We start from the raw sequence: 22,662 nt of genomic DNA, 5'->3' as shown, positions 1-22,662 counted from the left end.
AAACTCTTCTCATGATTTACCTCCTCAATTGCCTCTCACTCATCTGAGCCTGGTTATTATTTGTATATCATTTCTCAAGATAATCAAGATAATCTTGTAGAACATGCTTTCTGAGAATTGCATAATAGTTTATAAAATGCTCAAGTCCTGTGGATCAGAAAGTATACAGGCCAAGTCATCTTATGGTGAGAAACTGGCTTAGAGCTATAATGTTGGTTAGGATTCATAATTCTCCTATGGGCCAGGTACAGTGACTCATCCTTGTAATCCCAGCACTTTGATCATGAGGTCAGGAGTTTGAGACCAGCCTGACCAACACAGTGAAACCCCGTCTCTACTGAAATACAAAAATTAGCTGAGCTCGGTGGCAGGCATCTGTAATCCCAGCTACTCAGGAGGCAGAGGCAGGAGAATTGCTTGAATCTGGGATGGAGGTTGTAGTGATCTGAGATCATGCCACTACACTCCAGCCTGGGCAACAGAGCTAGACTCCATCCCCAAAAAAAAAAAATTCTATGTCAGGTGGGTGGTTTGGTATGAGATGTCCTCTCCACAAATCAAGCCAAGAAAGCAGAAACTTTATGACAAAATTCAGATAAATATTATCAATTAAATTGTCTATATTTGAATAACAGAGATATTTTAATGCAATAGCATAGTAAATGTTACTATGTAAAAACCAGCAATAGTGCCACATCATATCCATTTATTACCATAGGAGCAAGGCTTTACATCTCTTAAGCTCTATTTTAAAACATCAAGTATAGTATTCTGATAAAAGATTTTTAGGATAAATTAAATATGTAGATTACTTTGTTCATTTGTTTATGCTATTTGTATTGGTGCCTGAAAAATGTTCCTTGATATTATTAATCACCCAAGTAGTGAAACAAAGACATGATGAGTTGCCTATTCTCTTTCTCTCTTCTCTCCTATCCCCTCCCCTTATATCTCTCCTGCCCTATGACTTCCTCCCTCAGCTCCCAGCACTTGGGTACCAGGTCAGTCTCTCAGAAGGAATATGCATTACTCTCTATTCCTAATTGTTCTTCCAGATTCTTGATACATTTTCTTCCTATTTCTCATTCAAGTACTGCCCCAACTCTTATCTGCAATGTATGATGTCCAAACTAATAAAAGGTGGTGACTTGATTGGGTTGATTAGAAACCATCCAACACAGGGTGCACCGGGTGGGCAGAATTCTTGATCTTCCTCACAAGCCAGTGGTATAGACAATTGCTACACAAACTGTGGTCTGGTATCACCTGAAAGCTTGTTAGAAATGCAGACTCTGAGGCCCCACCCCAGAACTACTGAGTCAGATTTTGCATTTTAATAAATAACCTCATATACACAGTAATATTTGAGAAGCCAACACTCAAAATGTCCTAGACGTTTCTCACGACCCACCTTCTCAATTGCCTGTGATCTAATTGTCTCTTGTTTGATCATCATGACAGAGCCCCAGGTGACACATGTACTTTAAGGTTTGGGAAACACTGATTTAGTTGTCTTTACCCAATTGTCTTGGCAAAGGTGTAGACCCACGTAACATAGGGCATGCCAATATCTGTATAAGAAAATATCTGAAGCTACCTTTTTCAGAAGGTGACAGTATAACCTGCAGGCATTTGACACTTTGTAGTTATTCAGTTGAGACAGTTCAAAACCGAGCCCTACACTGAGAGTAAAGCAGCAATACCATGGACAGCTCTCCAGCACACACACTGTTCTTGGTATGAGAGACCATGTAGGTCAAAACCTCATCCAAACTGGCAGCCCAGGATTTGAATGTGGCCTAACACAAATTCGTAAACTTTCTTAAAACATTATGAGATTTTTTTTTTTTTTGCGATTTATTTTTAAAACTCATCAGCTGTCCATAGTGTATTTTGGGTGTGGCCCAAGACAATTCTTCCAGTGTGGCCCAGGGAAGCCAAAACACTGGACATCCCTGATGTAGGTGGTGGTGAGCCCAAGGGCTGCTGGTGTGAGACATGCTTAGATCCAACATCACCTCATTCTGGGAATTGAACTTGTTAATTGCCCCCTCCGAGCCTTAGTTTCTTTCAGTTGTAAAATTGAAATGACAATACTTATCTAATATAAGTTGTTACTGGAAAAAAATCACTATACAACACAAATAGGTGTTCAATCAATATTAGTTCCTCCTTTTTTCTTGTCTTATAACACCTCAATTAAAGGTAGTTAAGAAAAAGTCCTTGAAAAAAAAAAAATTCGTTGCTTCTAGCTTGGAGCTAATGTCCATGCGTATGGCACCAAAGCTGTCAAAATTAATGGGCCGGGTGCAGTGGCTGACGCCTGTAATCCCAGCACTTTGGGAGGCTGAGGCAGGTGGATCACAAGGTCAGGAGATCGAGACCAGCCTGGCTAACACGGTGAAACCCCATCTCTACTAAAAATAAAAAAAATTAGCCAGGCATAGTGGCATATGTTTGTAGTCCCAGCTACTTGGGAGGCTGAGGCAGGAGAATCATTTGAGCCCAGGAGGCAGAGGTTGCAGTTAGCCGAGATCATGCCACTGCACTACAGTATGGACAACAAAGTGAAACTGTCTCAAAAAAAAAAAAAGTGGTCAGAATTAGTGTTGGTGGTGGTAGAAGGGGTGAAGTAGAGATGCCCAGCTTAGTGCCCAGAGTCTTCATATTTTCTCACTATAGGAGCCTGAGGAGGAGAGCTGGGGTGCAGACATGCTCAGCTCCTGCACCTTCAACCTCAGGGTGGGGGCCCCGCATAGCTACTATGGCTTTAGTCTGGGACGTGGCTCTATACTAGGGATTTTGAGGATCCATTCTTTGAAGAGTCAGCCTCTTTAGCTCCTCTTGCTAACCCAGCTGTGTTCAGTTCCCTTCTGCTGAGTTCATCCCACTGCAATCACTCCTTTGGGGTTGAGTGCCTTGGCCCCTGAGCCTAAGTCTCTCATCTTTCTGCAGCTGGCTTGCACCCCTTTGTGGAACAGCTTTTCCCCTGACCTTGGATGAAGAGTTGGTTGAGGCCTGCATCAGTTGGTGCCTTCACAGCTGGAGCTGCTTTCCTTGCTCCCCAAAGGTTTGTTCTGACCACCTTCTTCCTCTTCTTCTTCTGCTTTTTTTTTTTTTTTTTTTTTTGAGATAGTCTTGCCCTGTCACCTAGGCAGGAGTGCAATGGCATGATCTCAGCTCACGGCAACGTCCACCTCCCAGGTTCAAGTGATTCTCCTGCCTCAGACTCCTGAGTAGCTGGGGTTATAGGGGCCCGCCATCACTCCCAGCTAATTTTTGTATCTTTTTAGTCAAGACAGGGTTTCACCATGTTGGCCAGGCTGGTCTCAAACTCCTGACCTTATGTAATCTGCCCACCTCGGCCTCCCAAAGTGCTGGGATTAAAGGCGTGAGCCACCACACCATGCTCATCCTGTTCTGACTTTCTGATACCAAACATTTGTCCAACTCCTGTATTTGTTGTCTCCTTAGTCCACTCTTCCTCCTTTCATCATATACAGCCCTAGCAATAATCATTTTCTTCTCTTCTATGCCATGGATCTAAAAGTTAAAGTTAATCTGCATCAGATTAAGAAGACATTTTAGTTTCTCTTGTGGGATTTTATTTTACCTATATCATCATCATCATCATCTTCTTCTTCTTCTTCCTTTTTTTTTTTTTTTTTAAGACGGTGTCCTGCTCGTGTTGCCCAGGCTGGAGTACAATGGCACACTCTCTGCTCACTGCAACCTCTGCCTCTGGGTTCAAATGATTCTCCTGCCTTAGCCTTCCGAGTAGCTGGAATTACAGGCGCCTGCCACCATGCCCAGCTATTTTTTTTTTTTTTTTTGTATTTTTAGTAGAGACGGGGTGTAGTAGAGCTGTTGGCTAAGCTGGTCTCGAAGTCCTGACCTCAGTAATCTACCCGCTACAGCCTCCCAAAGTGCTGAGATTATAGCCACTGCGCTCAGCCCACATCTGCTTCTTTTTTTTTTTTCTTTTTTTTTTGAGACAGAGTCTCGCTCTGTCACCAGGCTGGAGTGCAGTGGCGCCAGCTTGGCTCACTGCAACCTCCGCCTCCCAGGTTCAAGCAATGCTCCTGCCTCAGCATCCCAAGTAGCTGGGACTACAGGCGCGTGCCACCACGCCCAGCTAATTTTTGTATTTTTTAGTAGACGGGGTTTCGCCATGTTGGCCAGGATGGTCACGATCTCTTGACCTCGTGATCCGTCCGCCTCTGCTTCCCAAAGTGCTGGGATTACAGGCGTAAGCCACCGCGCCCGGCCCACATCTGCTTCTTAAACACGTTTACTGCAGGGTGCCTCTAAACACTTAAACCATGTTTGAACTAGAGACAGGATGAAGCTCAACAGTTGTCTGATACGACCAGGAAGCAGCAGTGGGAGTGGGCAGGACAAGTCACCATGAGTGAGAGGGAATTGTAGTCAGTGGCTTTCTGGGATAAAAATATTACATTTCCTCTGGTTTCTAACGTGTTTTGGGACATAAGATATGTCAGGATTGACTCTCCTTTTTGCCTTCCATATTCTTCCACTCAAGGTAATTTATGCCCATGCCTAGACTTAGATACGCAAATAATGTGATTCCAAATATCAAACTTATATTCTTCAAATATTGGCTCAGTGTTTACTGAGAGCAAAGGCTGAGTGCTCTGTGGGAAGGGCACAGACGGAGCATGGAGAATCCCTGGTGCCAGCTCTCCTTGTTCTCTCTTCCAGAGTACTGCAGCTCTGGTCCCAAACTTTACTACTTTGCTTCTTACGGACAAGGCCAGGCAGCCTTCTGGGCTCTGTCCTTGGAAGACCGTCTGGTGACCACCTCAGTCACCCCAGGAGGCTGTTGGGTTTCACTCCTTGCAACCTACTCATGGGAGCTTCACTTCCAACCACACACATTTCTTCTTCCTGGGAGGTCACATGTTCCTGGGAGCATTTGGGGCATCTCTCATGCTGATGCCTAGGCATCAGCTCACTAGCCCCTCCCCCACCCCATCTCTTTGAGGCAACATGTCCATATTTATTATTTATTAACAATACGACCACACTCATGGCCTGTTCTAAGAAGCTGGTGTGGTAGGAGAAGAAAAAAAAAAAGAAAGTCCTCTTTCGCCTCAATCTCTGCTCTTCAGGCAAAAGCCTGGAGGTTTCCTTTATCCATCCTTCCACCTTAAGAGTGATGCACCTCCATGGCCGGATTCCTTTTTCAATTCTTCCAAACAATTTAAAACTATCCACGCTCTTGCTAAAATCTGTGCATATATTATAAGCTTCTATTCTTTGCACTTACGAACTTTAATAAATGAAGTTAAAGGAAAAAAATACACTGAACACACACACAGTCGTTGGATTTTCTTAACCAAAAGAGGCATCCTTACCCCCCAACCAAAACTCTCTATCAGCGAGTTCCCAGATAGTGACTTCAAAGAGAAAAGGCTTGAACTGGGTTTGTCAAAGAAATCTCTCTAGGTAGAGTATTTTGTTGTTGTTTGTAAAACCAGACATCTCGTCTCTGCGAACACCTGGCCAAGCCCGAGGTAACTGTGTAATGTAATAAGCGTGTTTTTATAAATTATGCAAATACACAGCGCTTTTCTGATGGCCGGAACAATCTGATTCCCGACTTTAATCCCGGCCCACGCTCCCAACCCCCACCGGGTGGCGTCTCCGGCCCGCAGCTCCGCGCCCCAGGTGAGTCCTGCGCGCTCCCCGCTCCGGGGCCCACGGGAGGGGCTGGAGAGCCAGCGGAGGGCGGGCCGGGGTGGGGGAGGACCGGGATCCGGGCCCCGACTGCAGCTTTCTAGCTACGTTTCCAGGCACCTCCGCCGCCCTTGCCCGCGCACGGCCGGCGGTTTTTGGGCGTGCCGCCTAGAGGCGCGGAGCCCGCCCGGCGCGCCCCAGTCCTGCAGCTCCGGCCCGGGCGGAGGCTGCCGGACCGCGGAGATGCGGGGCGGGGGCAGGGCGCGGGGTAGGTGACTTTATCCCGCCTCTGTTTCCCTGCCCGGGGGAGCAATGACATCACGCGGCCTTCTCCAGGCACCGACACAAAGAGCAGGGCGGAGAGGCCGCTGCAGGGGGAGCCGGCGGCCGCCGCTGCCGCCCAGGGCCCTGGGGCCCCGCCGGCCAGGCCCGCCGTCCGCGGCCGGCGTCTTTCCTCCTCCGCCTCTGCGGCCCCCTCCTCAGTCGCTGCCGCCGGCGCCCTCCGCGCGCCTCTGAGCCCGCGCCGGGCCGCGCCGGCCCCTTCCCATGCGGGCGGCGCGGGCCCTGGGAGGGGCGCCCGGAGCCAGCCGCGCAGCATGCACTGGGGGGTTGGCTTTGCCTCGTCCAGGCCGTGCGTGGTGGATCTGAGCTGGAACCAGAGCGTCTCCTTCTTCGGCTGGTGGGCCGGGTCCGAGGAGCCCTTCTCCTTTTATGGGGACATCATCGCTTTCCCTTTGCAGGATTACGGTGGGATCATGGCAGGGCTGGGCTCCGATCCCTGGTGGAAGAAAACCCTTTACTTGACTGGGGGAGCTTTGCTGGCCGCAGCTGCGTATCTGCTCCACGAACTCCTGGTCATTAGGTGAGCCGGAGAGAGGGCCCCGCACAGGGGCGCCGAGAGGGGCACCTGGCTAGGGCAGGGCTGGCGCGAGGGGGGCCCTTGCCAGCCCCTCGGTCACGCTGCCCAGATGCTCAAGCGTCCTGCAGTTACCTTTCCCTAAAGACATTCGGTGGTCACCTGGCCGTGAGGGGCAGTTTGCAGTCGAAAGGAGAATTAAACCGGTGCTGGGAGGGAAAAACATCTGTCTCCCAAAATGCTCTGGGTCACTTGTCGTTATCTATTAAGAAATGTCCTTAGGAGGATTTTAGTGCAGTATGTTTGCAACAATAGAAATTGGGCCCTGCAGAAATAGGTTACACTCTTATGAAATGCCTTATTTGTTGATAGGTGATAATGCTGGAATATTAACTGCTAACCTCATCTTTTATCTAAAAGATTAGTTCTTCACCATCCTTCTCTAAATGTCAACATCAAAAGGGAGAAAAATTGCAAAAGCTCCAGGAACCTGCGGGTCCCTATTAAAGATGCATGACCAAGTGTAGTGGTGTGCAGTTTTGATGCAGCCTTAACCTGGTTCTCTGCTTATCTGGTATTGAACGCCAAGCACCATCTTCAGGTTTAGATGTCATTGTTGTGTGAGCAGTAGGACAGGCTAGCACATGGGCGTGTTGGGCATAACACAGAGTCGCCCAGTGCCGTAAACAGTTGCATCCACTGCCGCAGAATGTTTACAAGATTGAGTTGGGAATACCAGAAAATGGAGGCCCCTGCTGTTGGTACATCCATCCGGCACGAGATTTCTGTTTGGGTAGAGTAATACCACAGGGCACTGAGACTGTCGTTTGGCTAATTGATACATCAATTAATAGTTAAAATTTCCATGCATTTGTACCCTTAGTCTCTGGAAGATTATCAGAAGCCCAGTTTTCAATAGCTCAGAATGTCCCTTTGCCAGTATTTTCTAAAGTGAGAGAAATGTGTCCACACTGCCTTTTTCCAGTGGAGGAATCCTACACAATAGGTCATAAACAAAGACAGCAATAGGTGACCTTCATTAGCCTGCAGGGATCCCAGGACATTATTGTGATAGCCTAATGTAGGTCTTTTGCCTAACGTGTTCTGAATAGTTCCCATCTCTGAGAGGGTGGGAAATCTTTAGGTTTGGGGAAATGTATCGGTTTTCATATTATTTAGCCATATTTGAGGAAGTTTATTTTAAGCTTGTTGCACATTTAGTTCTCTCACTTAATACAGTGCCTTGAATCTAGCTGAACCAAATAAAATAACTTAAAGAGAATTATCACTCTAGATTATTTGACAATTCTGCTAGTTTTAGAACTGTATTTCAAGTTAGATTTCAAGCTATCTGAAGAACTAAAACATTTGGGCAGTGATTTTAATGGTAACCCAGTTGTTTCTCAGTTGTATTCTAGTCTAAAGCCTTTGAGGAGATCCGGAACCATGAGGCTTCTCAGCAGTGGAGGGAGTGAAGGCTTCACAGGTCCAAGTTTAAATGACCTTGCAGAAACAGTATGGAGCTCAGCTTGGGAGTAAGCCATGCCCTGGCAGGTGTGGTTACTGGAGACTGGAAAGCTCTCTGCCCACAGATAGCTCCTAACTCATTTAGGGGACTATAAACCTCAGCATTGGATGCTTATTTGGATTAAAGAGTTAAATCCTAGGTTGATTCGTGTTTGCTTTTTTTTTTTTTTTTTTAGTAGAGTCTCACTCTATCACTCAAGCTGCAGAGCAATGGCCCTATAGTGGCACTGCAGCCTCGAACTCCTGGGCTCAAGCAATCCTCTGGCCTCAGTCTCCTAAATTGCTGGGATTACAGGCATGAACCATTGCACCTGGCTAATTTTAACTTTTTTTGTGGAGATAGGGTCTTAATATGTTGCCCAGGCTGGTTCCAAACTCCTGGCCTCAAGTGATCCTCCCTCTCTGGCCTCCCAAAGTGTTGGGTTTACAGGTGTGAGCCACCATGCTTGGTCACTTATGTTTCTGGACAAATGTTTGAGTCCAGAATTAGAAAACTCTGAAGTAATGCAAACAATAAAAAAGGGCTGACCATTTCTGAACACTTATTAGGGACTCTGCATACATGGGCTTTGCATGTATGACTGCATTTATTCCTCACAACTGTTGTTTGAAGCTTGACATCTATTTCATAGATAAGGAAATTACAGCTCAGGGAGGTTAAGCAACTTGCCCAAGATCACACAGTAAGAGTAGCAGGGTCCAGATTCACGTCAGAGCCTGCATTCTTTTAACCACTGCCTCTTAGACAGTTCCTACTTTGAAATATCTTTTGTTGGGGGAAGAGGGAGAGAAATATGGGAACTGAAGGGAGAGAAATATGGGAATGAATATAACCAAGGTAGGTTTTTGGGGTTTTATCCATGTTTTTTTAAGCACCGTATTTTAAAATAAATATGGTCCCAACCCACTGCTTTGTTTTCCCTGAGTGGAGATAGCTTGGTAGCTATCTTAAATTCAATCAGGCATTTGGAAATTTTTGTTTGAGTGACTAAGTAATAACTTCATTACCAGTGCTTATTTGCACTTTTGGCACATGGGCTCAGCCTCTTCTAGAAGATTTAGTTGGTGAATCAACATCTGATCTCTGCAAACTAACAAATCATCAGCTGTTTACAGAGGCATATTCATCTGTGATATCGTTAGCCCTGGGAACAGTAGTAAACTAGCTAGTTAATGCTCTATGGGTGTTCTCTTATACAAACCTCTGGTGATGTCACTTTATAAAATATAGCTGTGTAGGAAACAAACCACCCAATCCTCTGATCCTAAATTAGAGAGGGGTTTCTCACATGTTGGAGGGAAGGCTCTGGAGCCAGACTGTCTGAGTTCAAATTTAGACTCTAACCAGCCACGAAACCTTGGATATGACAGTAAGCTCTTGATGACTCAGTTTTCTCATCTGTAAAATGGTAATCATAATGGTAGCTTTTCTCATACAATTGATTAAATGAGTTACACATGTGAAATTCTTAGAACAGAGTTTGTCAAGGTGAAAAGTCAATAAAAGTTGGACATCGTTAGCTGTGACTTTTATCAGAAAGTTCCAGGCTTCAGTGGCCTGAGTCAAACTGGCAGTTTGAATACAATTAACCAAGGAATTGCCCATTTTGGTGGCCTTGAAGTGCTTAGGAGCATGGAGTTACTTCAGAGTCAATCTTAAATTGATGTTCCTTAGGCAAGTTATTTAATGTCTTTCGTTGTTTTTTTTTGTTTTTTTGAGATGGAGGTTTGCTGTGCTGTTGCTACCCAGACTGGAGTGCAGTGGCACGATCTCGGCTTACCGCAACCTCCACCTTCTGGGTTCAAGCAATTCTCCTGCCTCAGCCTCCCGAGTAGCTGGGACTACAGGCGCACACCACCATGCCCAGCTAATTTTTGTATTTTTAGTAGAGACAGGGTTTCACCTTGTTGACCAGGATGGTCTCGATCTCTTGACCTCATGATCCACCCGCCTCGGCCTCCCAAAGTTCTGGGATTATAGGCGTGAACCACCGCATCCGGCTATTTAATGTCTTTGAGCTTCAGTTTTCTTATCTACTGTAATATGATATCCCAAATTTAAAGTATAACAATACCCATTCTAAAGTGTCTTGTCAGAATTAAATAAGTTAACATATATAATATATAAAGTCGTTGGCATATGCTTGGTAGAAAATGAGCATCCCTTCTTACTGTAACATGAACCAAATTACAATTAGAATTAGATCGTTTTGCCCGATGGAGCAGGACTTTATGTTTGTCTCCTCTCCTGTCAGTTCTGAAATTTTTGCCTGGTAATTTAATTTACATGAAAATACCACTTTGTGATGGGAATTATTTGAACAAAATAATTCAGTAAATTGTCACATCTATAGTTTGTGCTGTCTTGGAATATTGTCTAAATGAGTTCTTGATATTAATATCTTACTTCGCAAACATTCCATCTAAATGAAAACTTTTCTTTTACAATGAATATTGTGAGAAAGCAGCAAATATTTTTATTTTTTTGACTTGACAGATATTTTCAAAATGAGTTATTCTGAACCATGAAGTTGATTGGGCCCTTGGGTAGTAAACTTTTCAAGAGAGTTTGTTTTACTGAATGGGGATTTGCAGGAAGTGGGCATCCATGTGATGAAGATATAAAGAGCTTGTTCTTGCTTGGGTAGAAAGAAGGGTGTGTGGTGTTGTACTGGGAACAATGCGAGGGAACCAGAGGTGGGGCCAAGGGGAAGGAAGAGTGGAGTTTATCTGACTGGCAATTAGCTGGGTTGAATGAACATGGAAATTGCAAAAGGGTCCTGAGGAGTGGAGTATGAGTGGGGTTGTGAGGAATGGGGAGATTTTGTAGTTTGCAGGGATAAGACTATATCTCTTTGGATGAGCATAAATTCCACTATTACTTAATACTTGATAGTTCACTAAATATTTACAGTATTACCTTATGAAATCCTCATGATCATCCTTACAGAATTGGCATTATCCTCACTTTCCAGGTGAAGATGGTGGAGAGATCTAGGCTAATGTGGCCAATAGGAAGCAGGGCTTGGATTTGACCCCAGGTGTCCAGACTTGGAATCCAGCATTCATTCCACTATGCAGTGGTTATTGAAAAACTGTATACAGGGAAGTCCTCCTCACTCAAAAGAGTAGCCAAAGGAAAAGATGGATGTGTGGCTGAGACAGAAGAAAGGGGAAAAGCAGGGGTACTAAAATACATGCTGTGTAGTAAAAGTGGGGATGCTGGGAAGGCAGAAAATAAGGGAGACAGAGCTAGAGAGAAAGCATCCAGAAGTCAGGTTTCACAGCATTACAGGTGAAGGAAGGGGTAGGTGAGGGCATGGACAGCTGGGAAGAGGGACCAGAATATTCAGTCTCAGATTCCCTGCAGACTTGGGTCATAGCAGAGCAAATCTGCACTGTTATTCTTGGGTCTTATGGATGAATAGACTGTTTCATGGTATAGTCTAATGGCCAAAAACATTGGCTCTGACTTCTTGGTTCAGTACCCATTCTCCCATTTACTAGCAATGTGACTTTGGGCAAGTGAATCCTCTGTGCCTTAATTTCCTCATCTATAAAACGTGGATAACAGTAGTACCTACTTCATAAGGTTATTATGAAGATTAAAGACGATAAGACCCGTGAGACCCTCAGAACAATGTGTGACACACAGTAAGCACAGAATATCAGTTTTATGCATCCAGCCTGTCCCTGGCAGTAAACACAGCCAGCTGGAGAAGAGGTGGACCAATACCAGAAAATGTTCTTGTCACCCAGAGGCCGCCGGTAACAGAAGGAGGTTGTTATGTAGTTACTTTGCTGAGCCACTGAGGTCATGGTAATGTTGGAGTTTGTAAGGTTCTCTTGTGTTTTGACTAAGCTTCCATGAGTGCTGGGTGAGGCAAGCCCCTGCGACAAACTGGGTGCTGGGTAAGGTAAGCCGCTGTGCCAGACAGATCTCCTTGTTCATTGAGGAGCTACAGCCCCTCAGGGTCCTCTCAAGAAGTAAGGGAACTGAATGTGGATAACATGTGGATTGTTCTTTATTTCTGTTTTGGTTTTGACAGGAAACAGCAAGAGATTGACTCTAAAGATGCTATTATTTTGCATCAGTTTGCAAGACCTAACAATGGTGTTCCCAGTTTATCTCCTTTCTGTTTAAAAATGGAAACTTATTTAAGGATGGCTGACTTACCGTATCAGGTACTTGTTTGCAAATATGTTTTCTTCTTATGACATCAGTATCAGGGGATGAATGTTTAATTAAAGGGGGGAGTATTTCATCTCACGCAGTGGATGCCAGAGGGAATGGGAGCTGAAACTAGCAGTGCCTAGTCCTTAGTAAGAGGGAAATAAAATACTTGATTTCAGAGTCTGTTGGTTTTTATACCCAATTTAATGATGGATCAAAAAGTTATAAGCTATTACGAGATTCAGCGCCTTGATATTTTTCTTTAACAGAGTATTTTTTGGGCCAGGCATGGTGGCTCATGTCTGTAATGCCAGCACTTTGGGAGGCCGAGGTGGTAGGATCACCTGAGGTCAGGAGTTTGAGACCAGCCTGCCCAACATGGTAAAAACCCGTCTCTACTAAAAATACAAAAATTAGCTGGGTGGAGTGGCGCATGTCTGTAATCCCAGCTACTTGGGAGGCTGAGGCAGGAGAATCACTTGAACCTGGGAAGCAGAGGTTACAGTGAACTGAGATTATGCCACTGCCCTCCAGTCTGGGTGACAGAGCAAGACTCCATCTCAAAAAACAAAAACAAAAAAAAAAGTATGCTTTGGCTAATAGTTTGTCAAGGCCTACGGGGCCTTGATAAAGATGGATGTGCCACTACCTGATGTGTTGTTTTCTTTTAGGTTTTAATTTATCAACAGCATCTTATTTTGTCCCTAATGAATCTTGGGGGCAGAAGGCCCAGTAGGCCATGAGGTAGATATTTGTATATATAGTGAGAGCTTTCCCACAGCACTCCATGTTCTGTTTGTGTGACTTTCAGGGAAACACTTGTTCGTTTTAGCAGTAAATAAGGAAGAGGAATGTACTTAAAGGTATATATTTCTCTCTGAGTAATGCTTGAGCTATGTTTCACAAAGTTGACACGCTGTGTTTTCACGGTCATCCAATTCTATGTATTTTTTTTTTTAAGTTCACTTATGTTTTTATTTTTAACCAAGTTCTAGCCATATGGAATTATTTTAAGCTTTCATTTTTGTTATCATTTTTAATTTTATGGTCAGAGAAGATAGTCTCTGTGATATTGATTCCTTGGAATTTACTGAAACCTTAGCCTGGTTTATAGTTACTTTTAAAAAATGTTGAAAATAATTACATATTCTCTGTTTGGGTATAGAGCTCTCTATATATCTACTTGCTTAGACATAGTTAGTGTATTATTTAGACCTTCTATAGTTCTGCTTATTTTTTGTCTGCCAGTTCTAGCAGCTTCTGAAAGGCATATGTCAAAATAGTCAAGTGTATTTGTTGATTCAGGAGTATTTATATGTTTTACATATAAATACATTGTTTATATTGTCACAATGTTAGGTACATATTGTAACATTGTTAGGTACATATAAAAGATCACATCTTTTACTCTTGTTTATTTTTCTAGTATGTATCATGCATTGATGGCTCTTTTGATTAAAAAAAAAAACTTGAATTCTGTGTTACCAGTTATTGAGATAGATTCCCCAGCCTTCTTTTGGCTCTTATTTGCTTAGGATATTTGCTTCATTCTCTCTCTCCCTCTTTTTTTGTATTTGTTTCTCACATATCTAATTGTAGAGTCTTTTAATTGGTGACTTTAATCCATTTACACTTACTGGAATAATTGTTTTATTAGAGCTTATTTCTAATATTTAATATTTTTCCCCTTACTATACTTCATTTTAATTTTTTTCTCATTTTCTGCTTTCTAATAGATGTTTTTTCATTATTTAGAACAAATTATATTTTTGTTGTTATTGTATTTACTCTTAAGACCCAAATTTGTGTTTATGATTATTACTTTGTTGAATGTATTAAAGTCTGTATTTATTGTGTTATAATACAAACACATTAGCAGTTTACGTGTACCTTGGGTCTCTCACTTTCTTCCCAGCCCTCATCCCAATTGTATTGCTGTTGTCTAAGATTTTAATTCTGGAATTTTTCGGCTGAACATGGTGGCTCACACCTGTAATCTCAACAATTTTGGAGGCTGAGGCAGGTGGATAGCTTGAGGTCAGGAGTTCGAGACCAGCTTGGCCCACATGGCAAAACCCCATCTTTACTAAAAATACAAAAGTTAGCTGGGCGTGGTAGTGTGTACCTGTAATCCCAGCTACTTGGGATGCTGAAGCAGAATTGTTTGCACCTGGAGGCAGAGGTTGCAGCGAATCAAGATTGCGACATTGCATTCCAGCCTGGGTGACAGAGCCAGACTCCATTAAAAAAAGAAAAAGGAATTTTAGCAGTTATTTTCCTTTGTTTTTCATCCTTTTTAGACAACAACCTTTACTACGTTATTCAACTGGCCTTGTTTCCCATGTCACAAGATTTATTCATCTTTTTATCTGAGAACTTTCCTGATGAATATTTTTAGAGTGAGCTTTTACCTGGCAAACCTTCAGTGGCTTTGCATGCCTAAGAATATTGTTATTATACTCTCACACTTGAGGAGTTTACGTTCAAAGTTCTTCTCCTTCTATGCTTTAAAAATATTAGGCCAGTCACAGTGGCTCATGGCTATAATCCCAGCACTTTGGGAGGCTGAGGCCGGTGGATCATTGAGGTCAGGAGTTTGAGACCAGCCTGGCCAACATGGTGGAATCCTATCTCTTTAAAAAATACAAAAATTAGCTGGGTGGTAGTGACATGTGCCTGTAATCCCAGCTTAAAAAAAAAATCACTGTCTCTTTTAGATGTTGCTATTGAAAAATTTGATGTTGGCCCAGCGCAGTGGCTCATACCTGTAATCCCAGCACTTTGGGAGGTGAAGGCAAGCAAATCACGAGGTCAGGAGTTTGAGAACAGCCTAGCCAATATGGTAAAACACCATCTCTACTGAAAATATAAAAATTAGCCAGGTGTGGTGGCAGGTGCCTGTAGTCCCAGCTACTCAGGAGCCTGAGGCAGAAGAATCTCTTGAACCTGGGAGGCAGAGGTTGCAGTGAGTCGAGATGGCACCACTGCACTCCAGCCTGGGCGACAGAGTGAGACTCCATCTCAAAAAAAAAAAAAAAAATGTTAATCTCATTCTTCTTTTTCTTTCTCTCTAAATTCTCTTAGAATTCACATTTATTTAATTTTAATATTCTCAAGTTTCAATAACACATGCGTTGGTGTGGGTCTTTTTATATCCTGTTTGGTCCTTTATAAACTCTTGTTATCTGAGGTCTTTCATCTCTTTTGAATTCTGGAAAATTAATTATCAATTTTCTTAAAATATTTCCTTTTCTTTTACATTTGTCTTCCCCCTCTTCTTCCCTGTTCCCTAGTATCTGGATTTTGGAACCTCTGCTTCTATTTACTGTATCTCTCTACTCTCTACTTGAATTCTTTTCTGCTGCTTTTTGGAAGCAGGCCTCTCTAAGCTTCCCTTGCATTGCTCTGTGTGTGTTTCTTGTTTTTTTGTTTTTGTATCCATGATGCTATTTACCCCATCTATTGTGTTCTTTATTTCAACGATTGTATTTTTCTTCTTAATGTTTTCTTTTAGTTTGTATTAGTAATTTCTTCATTTATCCATTGGAGGATATTTATTATGTTACTTAAATTTTATGGTCTGTCCCAATAATTCTGCTTTGTGTCATATAATTCAGGGCATTGCCCTTCTCTTATAGGAGTGGAACTTACCTAGTTAGTTTGGTTTGAGAACTCCTTTTACCAGGGATGCCAACTTCTCTGCCTGGGAATTTGGGCTAAAGCCCAGGCCACAGGTCCTGTTCCTCTGAGGCAATTTTAAAAAAAAAAGGAGGTGAGTATCAGGCATCCCCAAACTACTCTGGTCCTTTTGCTTTGCTGCCACTCCCCCAAATGGTTCCTGCAGCTCCGGGGTTCACCTGTAGGCTCTTATAAAGCACCAACACTGGGAGGAGGTATTCTCCTCAGGTTATAACAGACCAACTGGGAGGTTGGAGAGGGTGGGCTCCCTACTCAGCCAAGCTTTTGCCTGCCCAGATAATAATATTACCCTCCAGCTCCTGACTCCCCATAGCCTGTGCTTTTTGAGCCAGCTTCTGTACAGAAGAGGGTGTGGGGCTGACAGGGACACTCCTAAGGCAATACTGGGACAACATGTTGACATGTTTCAGTTTTGTAAGTGCTATAATGCAGGTCCTCTGGGGACATGGTGGAGTGGCACTGAGTTCAGACTTTGGATTGGGGCATGGGATGTTTGGGAACAGAAAGGGATTAGAAAGGGATCTTTATAACTGGCAACTGGAATGCACAGGGGGAGTCTAGAGAGAGCAGCAGGGAGAAGATTACATAGGAATGACTTGCTAAGACAGCAAAGGAGGAGACAAGGCCTGCAGCATCTAAATGCATTGAATCAGATTTGAAAGATCATTGTCCAGCTTGGTGTTGGCAGTCTGCACTTGAAGATATGTGTCACTCAGAGACTCAGATTGAAGTAAGAGATTGCTACCCAATAGCCACCTGTCTCTGTTTCATGATCACTCTTGACCAGATTGTCTCACCTAGCCATGACCGCTTTGGGGCAGTGAGAGTCCAAAACCTGAATTTTGTGCACTGTTGTCTCTGGCTACTTTTAAGATTTTTTGTGCTCCCTGACCTTTGATAAAATAATTCTTTTTTTTTTTTTTTGAGACGGAGTTTCACTCTTGTTACCCAGGCTGGAGTGCAATGGCGCAATCTCGGCTCACCGCAACCTCCGCCTCCTGGGCTCAGGCAATTCTCCTGCCTCAGCCTCCTGAGTAGCTGGGATTACAGGCACGCGCCACCATGCCCAGCTAATTTTTTGTATTTTTAGTAGAGACGGGGTTTCACCATGTTGACCTGGATGGTCTCAATCTCTTGACCTTGTGATCCACCCGTCTCGGCCTCCCAAAGTGCTGGGATTACAGGCGTGAGCCACCGCGCCCGGCCCTGATAAAATAATTCTATCATTTGTGGTGGCTGCAGCTGCTGCCAGGCTTTTCTGCACTTTCCTTTCTGCCCTTCAAGCCATCAAGCCCTGCAGCTGCAGACCTGTCTTTACCTGCAGCCTGCCTACCTTTGTTCACATTTTAGAGCAGCTGCCTGTAGTTAGTATAACTGGAGCAGCAGGACTCATGCCTTGCTGTGAAGCCTGCAGCTATTACAGAGGTCTTCAAGAAGGGGCATGCTTATTGAAAATAAAGCATGCTTCCAAAATTATTTCTTATTAAATATATTTTAAAAGAATTGCATAGGGCTTTTGTTTTTCTTCTGTGAGGTGTCTATGGAAAATAAATGGAGGGGGTGATGCTAGGGGGTGGCAGATTTTAGGTAAAATAAAAATGGTGCTGTGGTTTAGAAAGGGATGCTCTGCTGCAGGGGTCGGGGGTGCCTTGAGCCCTGTTTCCTCAGTAGGGATTTGTATTGATGTAGTGGGTGTCTGGGGACTTCGTTTCTTGGATTGATTAGTAGAGAAATATTTTTTCATAGAATCAGGGAGCTGTACCCTCTGCCCCTTCTTTTTCCTGTGCCATTTGAAAAATATTAAAATGCCATGTTCCTCAGATCAGGACTTTATATTAGAAGCTCTTGAATTTTTTAACCTAAATGGAATGGGAATGAATATTTGATGACCATTAGTTAGAAAATCACAAGGCTTATAGTTTGAAAAAAGCTCAATGTATTGAACACAGTTATTACTTTTCTCTATCAAGATAGATTGGTAGTTCAATCTTAAAATCTGTTTATTTTGTAATAATAATAGACTTAATAGAAAATTGCAATCAATGCACAGGGAGGTCCTGGGGATGTACTTAGCAAAAAAAAAAAAAAAAAAAAAAAAAGCTTAGAAAAATTCCAAACAACACTAAAAAGGGTATGTGGAAAGTGAAAAATTACCTGATATCCTACAAGCTAGAGATTATTATCATAACTGATATTGTTGACTTTTCTTCCTTACATTTCTCTAGACATATATAAAGACACATACATCATTTGACATAAGTAGTTGTATAAGAAGCATACATTTTAGAAAATAATTCTTTTTAAGTAAGAGAAAGCAAAAAGGAAATGTTTCCTTTGGAGGTCTCTGCCTCAGCTGACAGCCCTAACTTTTTTTTTTGTCAGCCCTAACTTTTGATGTATTTGTTTGCTGATCTTGTCTCCCCTCCTGCATCTTTTTTTTTTTTCTAAGCTGTAGTCTAAAGAATAGTACAGTGCACACCCCTATGCCCAAACCATTCATGAATGGTTAATATGTCTCCTCCTTTGCTTTTTCCTCCCTCTTTACATAAACATCTGTGAACAGTGTTTTTGATAAACCATTTTAAAATAAGTTGCAGAAATCATGACACATCACCTTGCAATACTTCAACATGCAGCTTCAAAAAATAAGGATATTCTTCTTCAAAATGAAATACATACTGGATGCATGGATTGTTTCAATGTCTTATAATCCACACAAGCTGCTCAAATTATTTCAAATTTAGCCAGTGGAAGATGACTCAAGAGAGCTCCAGGGTGGAGTGAATATAATAGATATTTACCTGAAACCTCTGGGTACCATGGCCGGTATATCAAATCAGAGTCCCAAGATTCTGGCATCTCTCTTAGGGTGTCAAGTTCTTCATCTCTAAATACTTCTGATGAAGGCACTGTGCATCGTCTCATTCCATCCTAGCAACTGTTATTATCCTCACTCTGCAGATGAGGAAATTGAGGCCCAAGGACAGTTAAGGGAGACCCAGGGAGGTCCAGGGTCACTCAGTGGATAAATGATGGAATGATATTTTGAAATCCAAAGCCTATTGCTTTCACTGCCATGCTTTTAATGTAGTATATGTGTGGCTGCATCAGTCTCGTCTGGGGCAGACTCACAGAAGGAAAAAACATGGAAAAAATATGGAGGATTTACCTTTTCATCGTCTCAAAATTACTTTCCAGAAGCTACCCTCAGTGGAATGTCAGAGTCTAATTGCTTAAATAAAAATAGTCCATGAGTTCTTCAATAGATTTAAAGAAGTTAAGAAAAATTATTATTTTGGCCGGGTGTGATGGCTCATGCCTGTAAGCCCAGCACCTTGGGAGGCTGAGGAAGGAGGATCACTTGAGCCTAGGAGTTCAAGGTCAGCCTGGGCAGCACAACTAGATCCTGTCTCATTTTGTTTGAAATAAAAATATTTAGGAAAAAATTAAAGGGAGAAAAGAAAAAAAGTCAACATTTTTAACATTTAAAAAAAAATGTTAGAGAAAGGTCAGGTTACCCACAAAGGGAAGCCTATCAGACTTACAGCAGATCTCTCAGCAGAAACCCTACAAGCCAGAAGATAGTGGGGGCCAATATTCAACATCCTTAAAGAAAAGAACTTTCAGCTCAGAATTTCATATCCAGCCAAACTAAGCTTCACAACTGATGGAAAAATAAATTTTTTTATGAACAAGCAAGTACTCAGAGATTTTATTACCACCAGGCCTGCTTTACAAGAGCTTCTGAAAAAGCATTACACATAGAAAGGAACAACCAGTATTAGGCTTTCCAAAAATATACCAAAAAGTAAAGAGCATCAGCATAATGAAGAATTTACATCAATGAATGGACAAAACAGCCAGCTAACATCAAATGGCAGTAATCCTAAATTTAAATAGACTAAATCCCCCAATCAAAAGACACAGCCAAAATCCAGCGGTATGCTGCATCCAGACCCATTTCACATGCAAGGATGCACAAAGACTCAAAACAAAGGGATGGAGAAAGATTTACCAACCAAATGGAGAGCAAAAATAAATAAATAAATAAATAAATAAAAAGCAGGAGTTGCAATTTTCGCCTCTGATAAAATAGATTTTAAAGCAATAAAGATATAATGGTAAAAGGATCAATGCAACAAGAAGAGCTAATGATTCTAAATATATACACACCCAATACAGGAACACCCAGATATATAAGACCTATAAAGAGACTTAAGACTCCCTAGACTCCCACACAATAATAGTGGGAGACTTCAACATCAACATTAGACAGATCAATGAGACAGAAAATGAATAAGGATATCCAAGACTTGAACTCAGATCCGGAACAAATAATATTAATAAACATTTATAGAACTCTCCACTTTAAATACACAAAATGTACATTCTTATCAGTATCACACCACAGCTACTCATAGCTTCAAATCAAATATTGATTGGCCATTATTAAGCACAATTATTGGCATAAAAGAAGTTTTCAATACCCATTTTTAGAATAAAGCCACAATCCTCTCTCCCTCTTTTTCTTCCTCTGTCTTCCTCTCCTTCATTTCTTTTTTTTTCATTCTTAAAAATAAATAAATAAAATAACATTTTTTTAGGCCAGGCATAGTGGCTTATGCCTGTAATTCCAGCATTTTGGGAGGCTGAGGCAGGCAGATTGTGTGAGCCCAGGAGTTTGAGACCAGTGAGATCCTGTCTCTATAATTTTTATTTTAAAAATGATACAACCGCATTTAGAAAAATTGAAATGTATGGGATAAAAAGATTATATGCGTCTCACCCCTAGTCTTGCCAATTACTAGTGACATATTTGTGAGTCTCTCTTTTTTAATGTTTTTTTCATTCATCTAAGTTTACTCAGATGTAATCAGAGTATCTCTGAAATGTTGTCTCTTGCTTTTTACCTAGCAATCAAAATATAATTGTTGATCGTGAAAACATACTAGAACTTTCATTTCCATAAAAATTGATTATTATTTTTTATTACTCCTATATTATAAGGAAGTCAAGATAGGCTGGGCGTGGTGGCTCAAGCCTGTAATCCCAGCACTTTGGGAGGCCGAGGTGGGTGGATCACGAGGTCAAGAGATCGAGACCATCCTGGTCAACAAGGTGAAACCCTGTCTCTACTAAAAATACAAAAAATTAGCTGGGCACGGTGGTGCGTGCCTGTAATCCCAGCTACTCAGGAGACTGAGGCAGGAGAATTGCCTGAACCCAGGAGGCGGAGGTTGCAGTGAGCCGAGATCGCACCATTGCACTCCAGCCTGGGTAACAAGAGCGAAACTCCGTCTAAAAAAAAAAAAAAAGTAGTCAAGATAAACACATAACAAGTTCTCAGGGGAAAGGGTGATCTCAAGGGAAGGGCAGTTGTGTAAATAGTTATTCTGTAAGGATAGGTTACTACACACCATACAGTGGAAGCACAGAGGAAGGGCAAATAATGGTTGCTTCCTGGGGAAATAGTTACCTAACAAGGTGAGATTTGAACTGATTTTTTTTTTAAAGCATGGATAGAACTTTACAGAGGATGGAGAAAAGGATTCCTGTAAAAGGTGAAGAGTGCACAAAGTCAGGGAGGTGAGCAAACACCTTGACCTGGCTGGGTAGGGGGAGTTGGAATTCAGGAGACAAGAGGAACTCATAGCCAATGAGACCGGGCAGGTGGGCAGTGGCTAGATGAAGGACGTGGGTCTAGATTGCTGTGTGAAAAGGGGTACTTTGTAGACTAGAGCTATTAAAGCCATTGGATAATTTTGAGCAGCAGGGTTCTTGGGTCTCGTTTGCATTGTGAACAGTTCCCTCTGGGGGCAGTGTGGAAGATAGATTGCATCTGAGAATGACAAGAGTCTGAAAGGGGCTATGTTAAGAGGATATTGATGGCATCAAGAGAAATCTGAAATGGGGGTTATGGTATGTGGTAAATTTACATCTTTAGTATACAGATTACAAGAATATTAGATGTATTAGCAACTTTTAGAAATAGTTGACATTTCTCTTGGTTAACATCAGGGGTAATGTCTAGAGAGGCCATGTATGGTTGTGTAGGTTGCTCACTGCACAAGAGTCCCTGGCCAAAGGATGGAGAAGGGGTGAAGTCTTGACCCAGTTCTACTTGCCAAGCTCCAAACATTGGCATGGACCATTTTCACCCAGAGGAGGTTCTATTTTCTAAATTGCACAAAGGCAATATGACTAACAGCAGCCCCTATAACATCCCCAATAATTATTACCCTTTTCAAGGTTAGGCCCACTTTTATTCTTTAGAATAAGCAGTGAGATAAAAAGACACGAGGAGGCAGAGATCAGTCCAAATCTCCATTATTCTCTCTTCCAATGACAGCTTGTCAAAAAACCCAGATTTCTGGGCACTATCCCCAGGATTCTGATCCTATCCAGAAGTCCAGGCTAGGGCACACCGCTTTTTTTTTTTTTTTTTTTTCCTGTGATGGAGTCTCACTTTGTCGTCCAGGCTGGAGTGCAGTGGAGCGATCCTAGCTCATTCCAACCTCCTGGGTTCAAGCAATTCTCTGCCTCAGCCTCCCAAATAGCTGGGGTTACAGGTGCCCACCACTATGCCTGGCTAATTTTTGTATTTTTAGTAGATATGAGGTTTCACCATGTTGGCCAGGCTGGTCTTGAACTCCTGACTTTGTGATCCACCCACCTCAGCCTCCCAAAGTGCTGGGATTACAGGCGT

General features: G+C 42.6%; 1 protein-coding gene across 8 annotated transcripts in view; it reads left to right on the top strand.

The window, feature by feature from the left end:
* Positions 1 to 5,653: 5,653 nt before the first annotated feature.
* Positions 5,654 to 22,662, top strand: part of FAXC (failed axon connections homolog, metaxin like GST domain containing) — a 74,405-nt gene continuing 57,396 nt past the window's right edge. For 2 of the 8 annotated variants that reach the window (XM_078369867.1, XM_017971272.4), the window contains exons 1-3: positions 5,764 to 5,968; positions 6,441 to 6,562; positions 12,133 to 12,268. In XM_078369867.1, the coding sequence (XP_078225993.1) occupies positions 6,456 to 6,562; positions 12,133 to 12,268 (243 nt within the window). In that variant the 5' untranslated portion in view covers positions 5,764 to 5,968; positions 6,441 to 6,455. Of the gene's footprint in view, positions 5,692 to 5,763; positions 5,969 to 6,029; positions 6,563 to 12,132; positions 12,269 to 12,526; positions 12,639 to 22,662 lie in introns of those variants that run through there. The other 6 variants (XM_078369869.1, XM_035296371.3, XM_078369868.1 and 3 more) reach the window with 6 other exon arrangements.

Source organism: Callithrix jacchus, chromosome 4 (genome assembly GCF_049354715.1).
Source record: "Callithrix jacchus isolate 240 chromosome 4, calJac240_pri, whole genome shotgun sequence".
NCBI lineage: Eukaryota > Metazoa > Chordata > Mammalia > Primates > Cebidae > Callithrix > Callithrix jacchus.
The sequence above is the reverse complement of the archived record's forward strand: the minus strand, read 5'-3'. Positions and strand labels throughout refer to the sequence as shown.